The following is a 19,791-nucleotide window of genomic DNA, read 5'->3' as shown; positions in this document are numbered from 1 at the left end:
ATCCTCAGATAAATCCCATCCAGCCCAGGGACTTGTCTACTTTCACTCCTTCTCGAATTGATAACACCTGTGTGTACCTAACCTTGATACTTTTGAGTCTAATATCTCGTACCTCATTCTTTTCCTGAGTGAAAACCGATGAGAAATGTTCATTTAGCACCTCTCCGATCTCTACAGTGTCCACACTCCACTTCCTGCTTCTGTCTTTGACTGGCCCTATTCCTACCCTAATCAACCTTTTATTCCTCACATGCCTATGGGAAGCTTTAGGGTTCTCTTTTATTCTATTTGCCTAAGACTGTTCGTGTCCTCTCTTTGCTCTTCTTAACTCTCTCTTTAAATCCTTCCTCAGTGATCTGTAATTCTCTATCGCCTCATCTGTACCATCTTGCCTCATGGAACAGCATCATAAGACACAGAACTTATATCAAAAGATCAGTGTCATGCAACTGATAGAATATATTGAACAAACTTAGATAGTCTTCATCTCTTAGAATGGGTGCGGGCTTTGGTTCATTAATATGTAACAATGTTCTTGAGATGACATAAGGTTTTATTAAAAAAAAGGCATCTCCGCTCAGACAATGCATTAAAGGTGTGAGATTTGAGTCTGTCAATATTCCAATCTTGAATCAGACTGGTTCTGTTTCCAAAGTCGGAATTTGTAAAATATTGCATGGATTGACTGCCTGCAGATTGTGTGCTTTTTGAACAAAATTGAATGTATCTGCAAATATAATTCTGCCAATACAATTTCACCCCAAAGAGTAGTGTGTGTGTGTGTGCATGAGAGAATGAGAGTGTGTGCATGTGAGTTTGTCTGTGAGTGTGCACAGAAGTGTGTTGTGTATGCTTGGGAAAGTGAGAGTGTGATGGAGTATGAGGCTGTGTTTGTGACAGAGTGTTGAGGGCTCTGTGTGTGTGTGTGTCTGTCTGTGTGTCTGAGAGATAGAGTATGTGTGTGAGAGAGAGGCTTAATAAAAGCAAGGGGTTGCATTTTTGGTAAAATAAGGACTTGTACAGATAATGGTTGGGCCATGAGTCATGTTAGAGAACAGATAGACATGGAGGTGGGGGGTGGCGGTGTTCAGGTACATAGTTCTTTGGAGGTTGCATCACTGGTAGACAGGGTGGTTTTCAGACGGCATTTTGCAACATTGCCTTCATTGTTCACACCACTGAGTATAGGGGTTGGGACATCATGTTGAGGTTGTACAGGATGTTGGTGAGGCCACTTTCAGAGTACTGAGTACAGTTCTGGTGAGCCTGTAATAGGAAGAATACTATTAGGGAGGGTTTAATAAAGATTTACCAGGATGTTGTAAGTTCTGGAGGGTTTGAGTTATAAGGAGAGGCTGGGACTTTATTCACTGGAGCACAGGCGGTTGGGGGTTGACCTCATTGAGATTGATAAAATCATGAGGAGTGGAGGGAAGGTGAATAGAAAATGGCTCTTGCTTAGCGTAGGGGAACTCAAAACTAGAGGACTTTTTTTAAATATGAGGAGAGAGATTTAAAAGGAAACGGAGGGGCAACGATTTGAAACAGGGTGATTTACATGTGGAATGAACTTGCTGAGGATGTGGTCGATGCAGGTACAGTGACAACATTGAAACAGCATTTGGATGGGTACATGAATAGAAAGGTTTAGAGGGAAATGGGCCAAATGCAGGCAAGTGGGACTGGTTTAGTTTGGAATCCTGGTGGGCATGGACGAATTGGACCGAAGTGTCTGTTTCTGGGCTGCATACCTCTATTGAAACCGGTAGAATTCTGAAAGGAGCTTGACAGGATAGATGCAGATAAAATGCCTCTTGGTGGGGAGGGTCTCGAATTCCGACAATGTGGGAGCAGGCCATTCAACCCATCTATTTCATTCTGGCCCTCTGAACAGTATCCCACCCATACCCAACCCCTTACTCTGTAGTTCCCATGGCCAATCCACCCTAGCCTGTACATCCCTGGTCACTATGGGTAACTTAGCACGGCCAATTCTCCCTATGACCTACACTCTAATCTAAACTCGTCGGGCGCCTGGGTGGTGGAGTTCTACTGGTCGTGGGGCGGCCCCTGTGTCAACTATGGGGCCACCTGGAAGGTACTGGGCCCGGGACGTGAAAGGTGAGGCAGGTTGGGGGGAGGGGGGAAGGAATGTGGGGCCTGTCCTGTCATAGTGACATTTTACACTCACTTTCCATCTACTTTTACTGGCGCTTGTGCTGTTTACCCCTCACTTTTTTTAATCCTTGTGTTGTTTACCCCTCACTGTGTTTTTAATCCTTGTGCTGTTTACCCCTCACTGTTTTTATTAAACCTTGTGCTGTTTCTTGTGACAGTGCAGGGAGGAGAAGATGAAACGATGGATAGATCAGCCATGATCTTAATGAATGACGGAGCAGGCTCACTTGTAGCAACTGGAGTGAATCCAGAGAGGGAGCAGACTTTGCGACCTCAGGTATGTGTCTTGGTTACCCGGGTGAGGAGAGACAGAAGTTCAGGTTGGGACTGTTTTCTGTAGCTTGCCAGAGTCTGAGGACCTTGTACACTTTTATATCATCATGAGGGGCATGGATAGGTAAATAGACGTGGTATTTTCCTTTGGATGGGGCAGTCCAGAACTAGAGGGTAATAAGTTTAGGATCGAGAGTGTGGTGCTGCAGCAAGTCAGGCAGCATCCAAGGAGCAGGAAAACTGACGTTTCGGGGAAGCGCCCTTCATCAGGGAAGTGTGTGTGTGAGAGTTTGTGTTTAAGACTGTGCGCTGTGAGTGTGTATTTACATGTGTGCCTGCTTGATAAAGTGTGATTGTGATGGAGGATGAACGTGCGAGAGGGTGTGTGTGTTGAGGGGGTGGTGTATGTGTATGTCTGAGAGAGCGCGTGTGTGTATGAGAGAGGTATGGAGAGAAGTGAGGGGTTGCATTTTGCTAAAACAAAGGAGGGCAAGACTTGAACAGGTAATGGTAGGGCCCTGGGTCATGTTGTAGAACAGAGACCTGGAGGTGTTCAGGTTCATTGTTCTTGGAAGTTACATCACTGGTAGACAGGGGTGAAGAAGGTGTTCAGCACACTTGCCTTCATTGTTCACATGCTGAGTACAGGAGTTGGGACATCATGTTGGAGATGCACACAGAAAGTACATTACTCAGAGGGTGATAGGTGCCTGGAACGCATTGCCAGCAGAGGTAGGGACGGTAGATTCATTCAAGGTGTATCCGAGTAGTAGGACAGTCAAAGTTTGGGGCACAAGCCCTTCATCAGGAATGATGCGTGGATGTTCCGAGGGGCATCAGCGTCCTTCTGTGCCAGTTGTCAGACAGGAGCAGCAGGCAATGAGCAAGGCAAGTGGTGTGTTAGCAAGAGGAATTGAGTTCAGAAATGGGGATGTCATCCTGCAGTTAGGGGGTCATTTGAATAAATACAAGGCTGAGTTAATCTGATTTTTGAACAAGAAAGAAGTGGATGTTTATGGAGGAAGCGAGAAAATGGTTTTAAGACCAGTTTAGAACAGTTCCAGAGTCAGACAACACAGAAACAGACCCTTCAGTCCAACTAAACCGTGCTGACTGTGTTCACAAACTAAACTAGTCCCACCTGTGTGTATTTGGCCCATATCCCTCTGACCCTTTCCTATTCATGTCCTTATCCAAATGTCTTTTAAACCTTGTTACTGTACCGACATCCACCACCGTGTCTGGACATTGATTCCACACGCAAACTACTCTCAAAAAAAAGGCGCTACTCCAGTCTTTTGAAAATCTTTCTCCACTCCCCTTCCTCATTTGCTCCCTAATCTTGAAACCCCCATCCTAGGGAAAGGACACCTGCGGTTCACCTCATCTCCCCTCCTCAGGATTTTATGAACCTCTTTTAAGGTCACCTCTCAACCTCATGTGTTCCAGTGAAAAAAGTCCCAGCCCTATCCACCTAGCTGTAGGTATATTCCTATCCAGTTATGAATTGTTCAATGCTGGTGCCGACTCGAAAGACCGAATGGCGTAGTCTTGCTCCCAACTCTCTCACTCTGTGTCCAGGGCAGCAAGAGGCCCTAAGTCAGAGGAACAGAAATTAGGCCATTCAGTCCATCAGGTCTAATCACCCCATTCAATCGTGGCTGCTAGGTTTCTCAACCCCATTCTCCCCGTAACCCTCGATCCCCTTGATACTCAAGAACCTATCTGTCTCAGTTTTAAATGTCCCCAGTGACCTGGCCTCCACAGCCTTCTATGGAAATAGATTCCACAGATTCACCGCTCTCTGGCTGAAGAAGTTTCTCCTTTCTAAAAGGACTTCCCTTTACCCCAAGGCGGTGCCTCTGGTCTGAGTCTGTCCGACCAATGGAAACATCTTCGCAACGTCCACTCTGTCTGGGCTGTTCAGGATTATGTATGTTTCATTTAGACCCACCCCCTCCCGAGTGTGGGCCTATGAATCAGCATGAACCAGACCCTTCAGGATGAGGTACAGCAGGGATTAGGGTCAGTAAACTGAGAATGGAGGGAGAGTGTGAGGATGGAGATTTTCAGCTTCTAGAGAATGAGAGAGAAAAGTGAGATCGCTATAAATTAGAATTGATTGGATGGGCCAAAGTGTGGTAGATGGAATTAAATTTTGAGAAATGAGAGTTGTTGCATTTTGGTCAAGCAATCCAGGCAGGAGTGACACAGTTAAGGGGAATGTTGCAGAACAAAGAGACCTTGGAGGGCAGGGTCCATAGTTCCTTGAAAGTGGAGTCTCAGGTAGACAGGATAGTGAATGAGGCATTTGGTAGGATGGCCTTTATTGGTCAGAGCATCGAGTAGATGAGTTGGGAGGTCATGTTGTGGCTGTCCAGGATGTTGGTGAAGCCAATTTTGGAATACTGCGTTCAGTTCTGGTATCCCTGCTGTCGGAAAGATGTTATGAAACTTTGAAAGGGGTCAGAAAAGATTTGGGCTATAGGGAGAGGCTGAATAGGCCAGGGACATTTTCCATGGAGCATCAGAGGCTGAGGGGTAAACTTATAGACCTTTGTAATGGGCATGGGTAGTGGGGGGAAACCTAAGGTCTTTTCCCCAGGGTAGGGGAGTCCAAGAAAACTAGAAGGCATATGTTTGAGGTGAGAGCAGAATGATTTAACTGGGGTCTGAGGGGCAACCTTTTCACACAGAGGGTGGTGCATGTATGGCACGAACTGCCAGAGGAAGTGGTGGAGACTGGCACAATTACAACATTTAAAAGGAATGTGGATGTCGGTCTGTTCTCAGCTCTGCTGGATTTCTGTTGAAGTTTTGACCCCCCCCAGAAATAGGGCTCTCCCAAGGATTTGTATGGTGTCCTATTTGAGGAATTCTTTCTGTCTTACATCGAACTGTTCGTATGCAGCTCTGATTTACAACAATATTTACGTCAACAGGACTAAAGCATCTGCTATCAAATTGGCATCGAGCTATACAGCACGGACATTGACTTTTTCTGTCTCTCATGCACAGACGCACATAACAAGTCCATGGGGGTAAATTTGTATTTGCAGAATGATATTTGCAGTTATGTTCTATTTTGCTAAAAAAATACACAAATCTGTAAGCAGTCAATCCATATAATAGTTTGTAAATTCCACTTTGGAAATAGAACCAGTCTGACTCAAGACTGGGACACAGACAGACTCTGACCTCACACCTTTAATGCGTTGTCTGAACTGAGATTTCACATTTTGCTATAAAACCTCGAGTTATCTTGATAAGGTGCCTTGCAGGAAGGTCTGGGATTTACATGTGAATGATAGCTGCAACCCAGTCTAAAAGATGAAAGACTTGACAATCCAAGTTTGTTCAATATATCATTTCGGTGGCAGGACACTATAATGTTTTTCTATAAGTTGTGTCTTATGATCTTATTCTCCACAACTACCTGAAGGATCAACGCTCTGAAAGCGAGTGCTTCTAAATAAACCTGTTGAACACTCACCTGGTGGTGTGAATTTTAACTTTGTCCAGGTTAGGATGGATTGACCGTGCCCAGAGATGTGCAAGTTAGGTAAATGTAGAGCAGTAGGGGTAGGGGAATAGGTGTAGGTCTGTTACCTTTCAGAGGGTCGGTGTGGATTTGTGGGGCTGAGTGGCCTGCTTTTACACTCTGGGGATTCTCTGAAGGGAAGGGATTGGCACAAACTCATTTTTTTTTTTTGGCTTCCCAAATTCAGACCTCCTCACCTCTCAGCAGTATCCCAATGTTGTGAAAGATATTAACTTCCAGGTGGAGTTATCCAAAATTCAGAGAGATGTCAGTCTTGACGTTTTTGCTTTTCTGCCCCTGGAAGATCCTGAATCAGCACCTTCAGGGGAATGAGTTAGATCAGAGTGAGAACAGAGGGGGAGAGAGAGTGGGATGGTGCTTTCAATTTTGAGGAATAACAAAAGAAAATATTCCGCAGAATTCCTTGTTCAGAATTCCTACCCTGCACTGACAGTGTTGACTTTTGTAATCTCTTTTTACATTTCAGGATCTGAAGATGGAAGTTTCAAAATCAACAGATGAAGGCCTAATGCCCAAAACGTTGACTCTCCTGCTCCTCGGATGCTGCCTGACCTGCTGTGCTTTTCCAGCACTGCACTTACTGACTCTGACTCTCCAGCGTCTGCAGTCCTTACTTTGACGTCCATGTCTGACAGTCATTCAATCCATCGGGACCGCAACAGTTTTCAACTATGATTCTGTGAGAAGGAGCAAAGCTTTTTGGTTCCTGTTTGGGTACGTTTTCAGCATCCGTGGGACTGGATGAGAGACCCTACCGTTGCAGTGCACTGAGTGAGGAGCGTGTAACAGCTATACGGTTTGGAAAGAGGAATTCACGGTGGAGAGAAGCTCCACATGCGTTTGTGTGGGGCTGAAGCTTCGGCCATGGAGAAACCCGAGGAATCCCACCCTGTGGAGAAACCATGGAAGTGTGGCGACTGTGGGAAAGGCTTGTTTCCCGTCTGCCCTGGAGACTCATTGGCGCAGTCACACTGGGGAGAGGCCGTTCCCCTGCCCTGACTGCGGGAAGGACTTCAGCGATTCCTCCAACCTCCAGACCCACCAGTGGATCCACATGGGAGAAGAGGCCCTTAAGGCGGGTAGGCCTTTACCCAGGTCGCCTCCTTGCTGACCTCCCAGCGGGATCACGTGGCATTGCAGGGGGATTGAAAGAAAGATGGCCGAGTGCCTTTACCAACTGGACTAACAACCCAGTTCCAGTGGCTCCCGAGTTCGATTCCCACCGCGACAGATGGTGGAATTGGAATTTGGTCAGAAATCTGGAGTTCAGAATCTAACGGTGAAACCATTGTCGGTGGGGTGGGGGTGGAAGAAAACCCCCATCTGATTCACTCAGTTCTTTTTTAGGGAAGAGCAGCGTAGAGTCAACCAGACTACTGTGGGTCTGGAGTCACGTGTAGGCCAGACCGGGTAAAGGATGCAGCTGGGACATCGGGAAAAGTTTGTTTATAAACAGTGTGTTTCATGTATTGAGTGAATGTAAAGAGGAAGTGGTGGATGCATGTTCAGATGCAACGTTTAAAAGACATGTGGATAAGTACATGAATAGGGAAGGTGTGGAGGTATATGGGCCAAACACTGGCAAGTGGCACTAGTTTAGTTTGAGAACATAGTCAGCATGGAATAGTTGGACTGAAGGGTCCGTTTCTGTGCTGTCTGACCATAACTGTTCTGTCGTGGTCTTAAAACCATTTTCTTGCCTTCCACTTTAAATGTGGTTACTGTACCTGTATCCAACACATAAACCACAAAAAACCCTCATGAACACAACATAAAAATCCACACTTTATTGTTCAAAACTCAGATGAACTCAGCCTTGAATAAATTCAATGACCCCCTAACTGCAGGAAGACATCCCCACTTCTAATCTCAGTCCAGCCTGCTAATATACCACTTGCCTTGCTGCACCTGTCTGACAACTGGCATTGACTGATGTAGAAGGATGCTGCTAATCAAAGCACTGATCACAGGCTGGTCTGGTTTCAGGTCCTGATTTCTCTATCCTCTGTTGATCTCCCTGTTCCCACAGACTAAGATGTCAGTCTGTTCTCAGCTCTGCTGGATTTCTGCTAAAGCTTTGACCCCACCTTTTATAACTTCTGGAACGATAAAATATTCAATCAAGACCCAAGCCACAATCTCCCAGCCTGTCAACTATCCTAATACAAGGTGTAGTCATAGCAGGGAATCAAACTAGAAAAATGAAACAAAATCATAAATAAATAGGTGCATGTGCTTAATGTTTGTTCATGAGGAAGTAAACCAGAAATAGAGGTCTCCCAGGAATCTTACAGTGCCCTACTTGAGGAATTCTGTCACCCTTACACCTATTAGGATCCAGCTATGAATTACAACAACATTTACACCAACAGAAATAAAGCATCGGTTATCAAATAGAGACAAACAGCACGGAAATAGACTGTTTCTCTATCTCATGCACACACGAGATAGATCATCCATGGGGGGTGAGTTTGTATTTGCAGTATGATGTTTGCAAATACATTCTACTCTGCAAGGTTTGTGAAGATTTGTAGCTCAGGTTGAGGTTTAGGGTGTAGGTTTGCTCGCTGAGCTGTAGGTTTGATATCCAGACGTTTCATTACCTGGCTAGGGAACATCATCAGTGGCGACTTCTAAGTGAAGCGAAGCTGTTGTCTCCTGCTTTCGATTTATATGTTTGTCCTGGATAGGGTTCCCAGGGTTTGTGGTGATGTCATTTCCTGTTCATTTTCTTAGGGGTTGATGGATGGTATCTAGATCTGCGTGTGTGTTTCTGGCGTTGTGGTTGGAGTGCCAGGCCTCTAAGAATTCTCTGGCATGTCTTTGCTTAGCCTGTCCCAGGATAGATGTTGTCCCAGTCGAAGTGGTGGTTTTTTTCATCCGTATGTAGGGGTACGAGGGATAGAGGGTCGTGTCTTTTTGTGGCTAGCTGGTGTTCGTGTATCCTGGTGGCTAACTTTCTTCCTGTTTGTCCTACGTAGTATTTGTGGCAGTCCTTGCAAACACCTGGAGTATGGGTCTGGGTGGTATACGCGTCGGCAGGTCAGTGTGGACTTGTTGGGCCGAAGGGCCTGTTTCCACACTGTAAGTAATCTAATCTAATCTAAAAAGATTTACAAGGATGTTGCCAAGACTGGGGATTTGAGCTATAGGGAGAGACAGAACAGGCTGGGGCTGTTGTCCCTGGAGCGTCAGAGGCTGAGGGGTGACCTTATAGAGGTTTATAAAATCATGAGGGGCATGGATAGGATAGATAGACAAAGTCTTTTCCCTGGGATGGGAGAGTCCAGAACTAGAGGTCATAGGTTTAGGGTGAGAGGGGAAAGATATGAAAGAGACCTAAAGGGCAACCTTTCCATTTAGAGGGTGGTACGTGTATAGAATGAGTTGTCAGAAGAAGTGGTGGAGGCTGGTACAATTGCAATATTTAAAAGGCAACTGGGGGGATATGGGCCCCGTGCTGGCAGTTGGGACTAGATTGGGTTGGGATATCTGGTCGGTATATACGAGTTGTCCAGGTTCAGGTGGATTGACAGTACTAAAATACCCATAGTGCCCAGGGATGTGCAGGTTTGGTGCATTAGTCAGGGGTAAATGTTGAGCAATAGGGGTAGGGGAATTGCGTGGTGGGTTACCCTTTGGAGGATCGGTGTGTAGTCTTTGGGTCGAGTGGCCTGCTTCCACACTGTGGGGAGTCTCTGAAGGGGAAGGGATTTTTGTAAACTGTGCAGGGCAACGCAGGCGTAGTGCGGGGGCCTGCTGTTGGCCTTGCCCTGCCCCTTGCTGCTCCCCCTGTTGTTGAGCTGTCTAAAAAACAGCTACTCTTTCTCTGCCCTTTTGCTGGGGGCATCTGAAGCTGGAACAATGTTGGGCCACAATAAAGGTAACCAGAACGTACTGCTGGGCTCAGGCTCTCATTGAAAGCTCCAAGCGGTTTTTGTTTTAAAGCTGCTCATTTCTTGCAGTCTCCTGCACTAAGTTTCCAATGTCGTGTATCAGATGGAGCAGTGAATGAGTAGCTGGGTTCGTTAGAAAGTATAAACTTTTCAGGAGTGCAGGCACTGCATCGTTTCATTGGCAGTTTACTAGCAGCACCGGGAGGTATGGGCTGTGTTCATGAGAAAGGAGGTGGAGGTGCTGCTGTTGGACTAGGTGGGACAAGGTTTAAAAATCACAACACCGGGTTATAGTCCAACAGTTTTATTTGGAAGCACTACCTTTCGGAGCGCTGCTCCTTCATCGGGTAGATGTGGAGCAGGATCATAAGACGCAGAGTTAAGAGCAAAAGGTCACAGTGTCATGCAACTGATATGATATATTGACAAATGTAGATTGATGTTAAGCATTCAGCACTCTTACCTTAATTGTTCACACCATTGAATAAAGGAGTTGGGACATCATGTTGAAGTTGTACAGGATGTTGGTGAAGTCACTTGTAGAGTACTGAGAAGGCTTCTGGTGGCCCTGTAACAGGAAGAATACTATTACAGAGGGTTCAGTAAAGATTTACCAGGATGTTGCCAGGACTGGAAGGTTTGAGTTATAAGGAGAAGCTGAGACTGTCTTCACTGGAGCACAGGAGGTTGAGGGGTGACCTCATTGAGATTGATATAATCATGAGGGCTCTATGTAACATGAACATCAAATAGCGAGGAGCCTGCACGGTTATGTCAAGTGAGTGGGGGGGAAATTGTGGCATTTGGCCACTTTAAATCCATCAAAAACAGCACCTCCATAGAGCATACTGTGCATGTCAGATGAGGTGTCAGAAGACTGGAGGTTGGCTAATGTGGTGCCACTGTTTAAGAAGGGTGGTAAGGACAAGCCAGGGAACTATAGACCAGTGTGCCTGACATCAGTGGTGGGCACATTGTCGGAGGGAATCCTGAGGGACAGGATTCTACCTTCATCTAGATGGATGGGCTGGGACTTTTTCACTGGAGCATTGGAAGTGGAGATGTGACCTTATCAACGTGTATAAAATCATGAGGGGAGAGATGAGGTGAACGAAGGGTGTCCTTCCCCTAGGGTTGGGGTTTCAAGATTAGGGAGCAAATTTTGACAGTGACAGGAGAAAGAGATTTTAAAAAGAAGGGCACAATTTTTTTTACACAGAAGTGGTTCACGTGAGGACTAAATGTCGAGAGGAAGTGGTGGATGCAGGTACAGTAACGTCATGAATAGGAAAGGTTTGGAGGGATATGGGCCAAAACACTGGCAGGTGGGACTGGATTAGTTTGAGAACATAGTCAGCATTAACTAGTTGGACTGAAGGGTCTGTTTCTGTGCTGTCTGACTCTGGATATGTCTTAAAACTGGATACTGGTCTTAAAACCATTTTCTTGCCTTCCCCCACAAGCATCCACATCAAAATCACGTGAACTCAGCCTTGAATATATTCAATGACCCCCTAACTGCTGGAAGACATTCCCACTTCTGAACTTAATTCCTCTTGCGAACACACCACTTGCCTTGCTCATTGCCTGCTGCACCTGTCTGACAACTGGCACAGAAGGACACTGATGCCCCTCTGAACATCCACGCATCATTCCTGATGAAGAGCTTGTGCCACAAAATATGACTGTCCTACTGCTCGACCCACTGTGCTTTGCCAGTTGTGGTCATCTCTACATCAGGAAGACCGAGCGTAAACTTGGGGAGTGGTTTGCCGAGCATCACAGCCGGGTCCGCAGAGGCTGAGCGGACTTGCCAGTCTCCACCCATTTTAATGCCCCTTCCCACTCCCCTTCTGACAAATTGGAGGAACAAAACCTCATCTTGTCTGAACAGTCCACAGCCCGGAGGACTCGACACTGAGTTCTCCAATTTCAAATAATCTCCCATCCCATCCCCCAACTCACTTCCCAGCCCCTTCCACTCTTCCCTGCCAACTAGATTCCTTCCTCCCATTCACCAACCAGGTTATGGGGGTAAGGCAGGAACAGGATACTGATTGAGGATGATCAGCCATGATCATAATGAATGGTGGTGCTGGCTCGAAGGGCAGAAGAGCTGACTCCTGCACCTATTGTCTATTGTACCCTCTACCTGTCTCCACCTATCCCCACTTCATCACCCTGCCCCCAGCACACCCTTGTTCCACAGCTCTGCCTATACACACCCCCAATCCTGAACAAGGGTTACACCAGACACCTCAACTTCTCCACCTCCTGATACTGCCTGGCTTGCTGCGTTCTTCCAGTCTCCTGTCTGTCTATTTTGCCAATTGAGACAAAGGCTTGGACTAACTTTTCCAGAGTCTGTCCCCTCGCTGGATTCACTCCCATTCTTTTCAGTTGCTCCAAGTCAACAATTGAACCCCAGAATGAAATGTAAATGGAAAAGGGGGTGAGAAAACAGAATGCTGTACACACAGATGTTGGACAGAGGAAGGAAGCTGCAGTCTGAGTGAAACTCAATCTTCATTGAGAGAGAGGAGGGGCAGGAGCTTCAGATCCTCATGGCCCAACTTCCGCATTCACCAATAGGGGAGCTCCGATTGGCAGGAGGACAAGTCTCCTTCCGGTCCTCCAGTGATCCTTATTTGGCCATCAAAAGTCGGTTTCGCCCCTTTTCTGCCAACAATGAGGAACACACCCAATGTTTTGGTGACAGTGGCAAACATGTGCCCTGCTTGTTGACACTGAGGAGTGTACACAATATGCTCTGTAGCAATGCTGGTGTTACTGACAGATTTTAAGTTTCCAAATGTCTATTGGAGATCAAAAAGGGCAGAGCGATATTTTTTTCCCCCATGTGGCTCGATATTTGATTGAGCAGCCAGACAAATGCAAAAGCAATGTTTTTAAGTCTTTTCCTCCGTGTTGGGGTGACCTTCACAACTAGAGGACATAGATTTAGGGTGAGGCCACAAAGATATAAAAGGTACCTGAAGGGCAATGTTTCCATGCAGAGGGTGGTGCAGGTATGGAATGAGCTGCCAGAGGAAGTGGTGGAGGCCGGTATAATTACAGCCTTTAAAAGGTATCTGGATGGGTATATGAATAGGAATGGTTTAGAGGGATATAGTGCTGGCAAAGGGGACTAGATTAATGTAGGATATCTGGTTGGCGTGGACAGGTTGGACTGAAGGGGTGTGTTTCCGTGCTGTACATCTCTATGACTCTAAATAATAAAAAGTCAATTTTTCCAATGAACAAACTATATCCATGTTAACAAGGCTTAGTGCACAACCTGCTTTACTAACCATTCTCAACAGGTCCTGCCCCTTCAATGACTGAGGAACATATACATGCTGGTGCATAGTATCCTTCACTAGTATTTACACACTACCCTCAGCAATTACACAAGTAACAGCAAAGAGTAAACAGCACAAGGATTAAACACACAGTGAGGGGGCAAACAGCACAAGGATTAAACACACAGTGAGGGGGCAAACAGCACAAGGATTAAACACACAGTGAGGGGGCAAACAGCACAAGGATTAAACACACAGTGAGGGGGCAAACAGCACAAGGATTAAACACACAGTGAGGGGTAAACAGCACAAGGATTAAACACACAGTGAGGGGCAAACAGCACAAGGATTAAACACACAGTGAGGGGTAAACAGCACAAGGATTAAACACACAGTGAGGGGCAAACAGCACAAGGATTAAACACACAGTGAGGGGTAAACAGCACAAGGATTAAACACACAGTGAGGGGTAAACAGCACAAGGATTAAACACACAGTGAGGGGCAAACAGCACAAGGATTAAACACACAGTGAGGGGTAAACAGCACAAGCGCCAGTAAAAGCAGATGGAAAGTGAGTGTAAAATGTGACTATGACAGGACAGGCCCCACATTCCTTCCCCTCCGTCCCCCCCACAACCTGCCTCACCTTTCACCTCCCGGGCCCAGTACCTTCCAGGTGGCCCCATCGTTGACACAGGGGCCGCCCCACGACCAGTAGAACTCCACCACCCAGGCGCCCGACCAGTTCCCAAGCAGGTCCTTAACCCCATCCGCCTCCAGAATGTTCACCGGCTCCTGGCTGCTGTACAGCCGGCCGGTGTGGCCGTGACACAGCAGCTGCGCCAGGAAGGCGGCGGCCAGTGCCGGGTGTCTGCCCCGGGCCGCACGGCGCCATTTTCCTAACGGCCGCCCTCCCGCCGCTTCCTCGCTCGAGCGACTTCTCCTCCCAACCGCCTTCGCCCCCGCGTGACGTCTGCACGGGGGGATGGGCGGGGCCGGGGGAGCCTCACCGTCACCAAGCAACAGCCACCTCGCGCTACAACTGCTCATTCACAAAAACAAACTCTCCTGTCTCGCTCTGCAGCTGCAGGGGGGGACACTGCCACGTTTCGAGGAGCCCTGTCTACATTGGGAAAGCTCACCGCTCCATTTAAACACATATTCCCACATCCCACTTGCCTGCATTTGGCCCATTTCCCTCTAAACCTTTCTATTCATGTACCCATCCAAATGCTGTTTCAATGTTGTCACTGTACCTGCATCGACCACATCCTCAGCAAGTTCATTCCACATGCAACTCACCCTCTTTCAAAATGTTGCCCCTCCGCTTCCTTTTAAATCTCTCTCCTTACATTTAAAAAAAGCCCCCCTAGTTTTGAGTTCCCCTACGTTAAGCAAGAGCCATTTGCCTCCACTTCTCATGATTTTATCAATCTCAATGAGGTCACCCCCCAACCTCCTGTGCTCCAGTGAATAAAGTCCCAGCCTCTCCTTATAACTCAAACCCTCCAGTCCTTACAACATCCTGGTAAACTTTTATTAAACCGTCGCTAATAGTATTCTTCCTATTACAGGGCCACCAGAACTGTACTCAGTACTCTGAAAGTGGCCTCACCAACATCCTGTACAACCTCAACATGATGTCCCAACCCCTATACTCAGTGGTGTGAACAATGAAGGCAATGTTGCTCGATGCCGTCTGAAAACCACCCTGTCTACCAGTGATGCAACTTCCAAAGAACTAAATACCTGAACACCTCCCACCCCCCCATGTCTGTCTGTTCCATAACACGACTCATGGCCCGATCATTATCTGTACAAGTCCTTGTTTTAGCAAAAAATGCAACCCCTTGCTTTTATTAAGCCTCTCTCTCACACACATACTCTGTCTCTCAGACAGACACACACACACACACACCCCTCAACACTCTCAGCCTCATACTCCATCACACTCTCACTTTCCCAAGCATGCACACACACACTTCTGCGTGCACTCGCACACAAACTCACATGCACACACACACACGACTTTTTGGGTGAAATTGTATTGGCAGAATTATATTTGTAGATACATTCAATTTTGTTCAAAAAGCGCACAATCTTCAGGCAGTCAATGCATCTAATATTTTACAAATTCCAACTTTGGAAACAGAACCAGTCTGATTCAAGATTGGAATACTGACAGACTCAAATCTCACACCTTTAATGCATTTTCTGAGCGGAGATATCTTTTTTTATAAAACCTTAAGTCATCTCAGGAACATTGTTACATATTAATGAACCAAAGCCCGCACCCATTCTAAGAGATGAAGACTATCTAAGTTTGTTCAATATATTCTATCAATTGCATGACACTGATCTTTTGATATACGTTCTGTGTCTTATGATGCTGTTCCATGAGGCTTATGTGTTGATGAGGCAAGATGGTACAGATGAGGCAATAGAGAATTTCAGATCACCGAGGAAGGATTTAAAGAGAGAGTTAAGAAAAGCAAAGAGAGGACACGAGCAGTCTTTAGCAAATAGAGCAAAGAAGAACCCTAAAGCTTCCCATAGGCATGTGAGGAATAAAAGGTTGATTAGGGTAGGAATAGGGCCTGTCAAAGACAGAAGTAGGAAGTGGAGTGTGGACACAGTAGAGATCAGAGAGGTGCTAAATGAACATTTCTCATCGGTGTTCACTCAGGAAAAGAATGAGGTACGAGATATTAGACTCAAAAGTATCAAGGTTAGTTACACACAGGTGTTATCAATTCGAGAAGGAGTGAAAGTAGACAAGTCCCCTGGGCTGGATGGGATTTATCCGAGGATTCTCTGGGAAGCGAGGGAGGAGATAGCAGAGCCTTTGGCTTTGATATTTGAGTCGTCATTGTCGACGGGTTTAGTACCTGAGGACTGGAGGATTGCAAATGTTGTGCCCTTATTCAAGAGAGGGCATAACTACAAATTGAGGAGTGATAGATTTAAGACAGATGTCAGAGGCAAGTTCTTTACACAGAGAGTGGTAAGGGCGTGGAATGCCCTACCTGCTAAGGTAGTCAACTCAGCCACATTAGGGAGATTTAAACAATCCTTAGATAAGTGCATGGATGATTTTGGGATAGTGTAGGGGGATGACCTGAGAATAATTCACAGGTCGGTGCAACGTCAAGGGCTGAAGGGCCTGTTCTGCGCTGGATTGTTCTATGTTCTAAACTTAGTGCAGGAGGCTGAAAGAAATGAGCAGCTTTAAAACAAAAACCTCTTGGAGCTCAAAGCTTTCAATGAGAGTCTGAGCCCGGTGGTAAGTTCAGGTAACCTTTATTGCAACCCAACTTTGTTACAGCTTCAGATCCCCCCAGCAAAGAGGCAGAGAAAAAGTAGTTGCTTTTTGAACAGCTCAAGGTGAAAGTGCACACACCACACCTCCCCGGCCCCATCCCCACCCCCCCTCACTGTCTTTACTATTGGTCAGCACCAAGCTGTCCCTTTGTAATTGGATCCTTGGTACAGCCGTAATCCGGAGGAAGTATTGCCTCACTCAGCAATTTCAACCCATACCCTGTCTCCAAGTAAGTTTCTCCCCACTCCTTTGCCAGTGGGGGGAGGGCAGTGTAGAGTCAACCAGACTGCTGTGGGTCTGGAGTCACGTGTAGGCCAGACCGGGTAAAGGATGCAGCTGGAACGACTTGAGTGTATCCTTTCCCACAATGGCGGTTCCCTTCCCTAACAAGGGAGAGAGGGAATCAGATGGGGGCTTTCTCCCCCTACCACCCCCTCCCTGAAATGGTCTCATCGTTCGATTCCAAACTCCACATTTCTGACCGAATACCAATTCTACCATCTGTCGTGACGGGATTCGAACCCGGGAGTCCCCGGAACCGGGTTGATATTCCAATCTATAATGGGACTCGGCCGTCACTCCTTCAATCCCCCTGCGATGGCACGTGAACTCGCTGGTGTCTCCGTAGGTGGGAGGGGCGGGTGAAACCCTTCCCGCACTGAGAGCAGGTGTACGGTCTCTCCCTGGTGTGGATCTGTTGGTGCCTCAGCAGGGAGGAAGACCTGCTGAAGGCCTTCCCGCACTCGGGGCTGTTGAACGGCCTCTCCATGGTGTGGACCCGCTGGTGGATCAGCAGGCTGGAGGTCTGGGTAAAGGCCTTCCCGCACTCGGGGCAGCTGAAGGGCCTCTCCCCTGTGTGGACCCGTTGGTGCCTCAGCAGGGTGGAGGAATCGCTGAAGGCCTTCCCGCATTTGGGGCAGCTGAAGGGCCTCTCCCCCGTGTGGACCCGCTGGTGGGTCTGAAGGTCGGATGAAGTACTGAAGCCCTTCCCGCAGTGAGAGCAGATGAACGGCCTCTCCCCAGTGTGGACCCATCGGTGGGTCAGCAGGTGGGAGGAGGAGGTGAAGCCCTTCCCACACTGAGCGCAGCTGAAGGGCCTCTCCCCAGTGTGACTGCGCCGATGAGTCTCCAGGGCAGACGGGACACGGAAGCCTTTCCCACAGTCCCCACACTTCCACGGTTTCTCCACAGGGCGGGATTCCTCAGGTTTTTCCATGGCCACAGCTTCAGCTGCACACAAACACGTGTAGAGCCCCTCCCTGCTGTGAAATCCCCTTCCCAGGCCGTATAACTGTTTCAGGCTCCACACACAGTGCGCTCCAACAGTGGGGTCTCTCGTCCAGTCCCACTGATGCTGAAAACGTCCTCAAACAGGAATCAAAAAGCGTTTATCCCTCTCACAGAAATCACAGTCATAAATTGTTGTGTTCCCGATGGATTGAGTGACTGTCAGACATTGACATCAAAGTGAGGACTGCAGACGCTGGAGAGTCAGTCAAAAAATGTGGCGCTGGCAAAACAGCAGGTCAGGCAGCATCCGAGGAGCAGGAGAGTCAATGTTTCGGGCATAAGCCCTTCATCCGTTGATTTTGAAACTTCAGTCTTCAGATTTTCAAATACTCTGCAAAAAGAGATTACAAAAGTCATCACTATCAGTGCAGGGTAGAAATTCAGAACAAGCAACTCTACTTTCTGTGGAATATTCTTTTGTTGTTCCACAAAATTGAAAGCACCATCCCACTCTCCCTTCCCCTCTGTTCTCACTCCGCTCGAACTAATTCCCCTGAAGGTGCTGATTCAGGATCTTACAGGGACAGAAAAAGCAAAAACATAGAGACTGACATCTCTCTGAATTTTGAATATCTCCACCTGAAAGTTAATATCTTTCACAACACTGGGATCCTGCTGAGAGTGAGCAGGTCTGATTTTGGGAAGCAAAACAAAGTGTCAATTCAGGGTGAACCTGCAATGCAGCTTCTTGAGGAAGGACCAGACACAAAATGGTTAACGACCCGGGAAGGTGGGAGCAAAATGAGACATCAAGGCATTAACACCGACACACTTCAGTCAAACTCTTCTGCTCCCAGTCAGGGCAAAACATGCCCTGAAAGTCCAGCCTTCACAACCACACTTCTGCTTTCACTGAAGACGATTAGAGTCACACAGCACAGAAACAGACTCTTTGGCCCAACCTGCCCAGATATCCTAAATTAATCTAGTCACGTTTGCTATCACTTGGCCCCTATATGGGCCAGGTGCTGGCAGCTGGGACTAAATTGGATTGACTATCTGGTCAGCAAGGACGAGTTGGATCGAAGGGTCTGTTTCCATGTTATACATCTCGATGATGCCAGTTGCATTTGCCACCACTTGGCCCCTCTCCATCTGAACCCTTTGTATTCATCCGCCCATCCAGATGCCTTTTAACTGTAGGAATTGTACCAGCCCCCACCACTTCCTCTGGCAGCTCATTCCATATACGCATCACCTTCTTCATGAAAAAGTTGCCCCTGGAGGTCTCTTTTCCATCTCCCCACTGCCCTCACCCTGAACCTAAGACCCTCCAGTTCAGGACTCCCCAATTCCAAGGGAAAGACCTTGTCTATTTACCCTATCCATGCCCCTCATGAAATTATAAACGTCTCAGGCTCTGGCGCGATGGGGAAAATGGCCCCACCCCATCCTTCCGTCCCTCCTCACCCGGGTAACTAAGACACATACCTGAGTGTGCAGCGTCTGCTCCCTCCCTGGATTCATTCACAAGTGAACCTATTTACCCCCCCACCCACCTTGCTCCCAGGATGAAGAGTTGCCCAGAGGGAGGGAGTTTCACGCAAACTGACAGGGCCACTTCCACGTTGTGATGCCTTCAATGGGTCGGGGGTGGGGTAGGGAATGGGAGAAGGGGCGAGAGGAAGGGGTGCGGTGCGGTCGGCCGGCTGGCCATCCCACACTGCCCTGCACAGTTTGCAGGAATTCCTTCCCTTCACAGAATCTCCACAGTGTGGAAGCAGGCCACTCGGCCTGACGAGTCCACACTGACCCTCCGAAGGGTAACCCACCTGCACCCATTCCCCTACTGTTGCTCTACTCCCTGACTATCACACCTCACCTGCACGTCCCTGGGTACTATGGGTAATTTAGCATAGCAATTCCCCCCTAACCTGGACAAAGTAAAAAATCACACAACACCAGGTTATAGTCCATCAGGTTTATTTAGAAGCACTAGCTTTTGGAGCGCTGTTCCTTTGTCAAG

General features: G+C 47.5%; 2 protein-coding genes across 2 annotated transcripts in view; one reads left to right on the top strand and one right to left on the bottom strand.

The window, feature by feature from the left end:
• LOC132808009 (zinc finger protein 850-like) overlaps positions 1-19,791 on the top strand; it is a 622,390-nt gene that overhangs the window by 2,538 nt on the left and 600,061 nt on the right. The window lies entirely within an intron of this gene.
• Positions 1-19,791, bottom strand: part of LOC132808063 (zinc finger protein 721-like) — a 229,860-nt gene that overhangs the window by 89,939 nt on the left and 120,130 nt on the right. The window contains exon 4 of the mRNA XM_060821973.1: positions 17,146-17,718. Within this exon, the coding sequence (XP_060677956.1) occupies positions 17,146-17,718 (573 nt within the window). The remainder of the gene's footprint in view (positions 1-17,145; positions 17,719-19,791) is intronic.

The sequence above is a fragment of the Hemiscyllium ocellatum genome (assembly GCF_020745735.1).
Source record: "Hemiscyllium ocellatum isolate sHemOce1 chromosome 27 unlocalized genomic scaffold, sHemOce1.pat.X.cur. SUPER_27_unloc_3, whole genome shotgun sequence".
Lineage (NCBI taxonomy): Eukaryota > Metazoa > Chordata > Chondrichthyes > Orectolobiformes > Hemiscylliidae > Hemiscyllium > Hemiscyllium ocellatum.
Note: the sequence above shows the minus strand (reverse complement) of the source record. Positions and strands in the feature narration are given on the sequence as shown.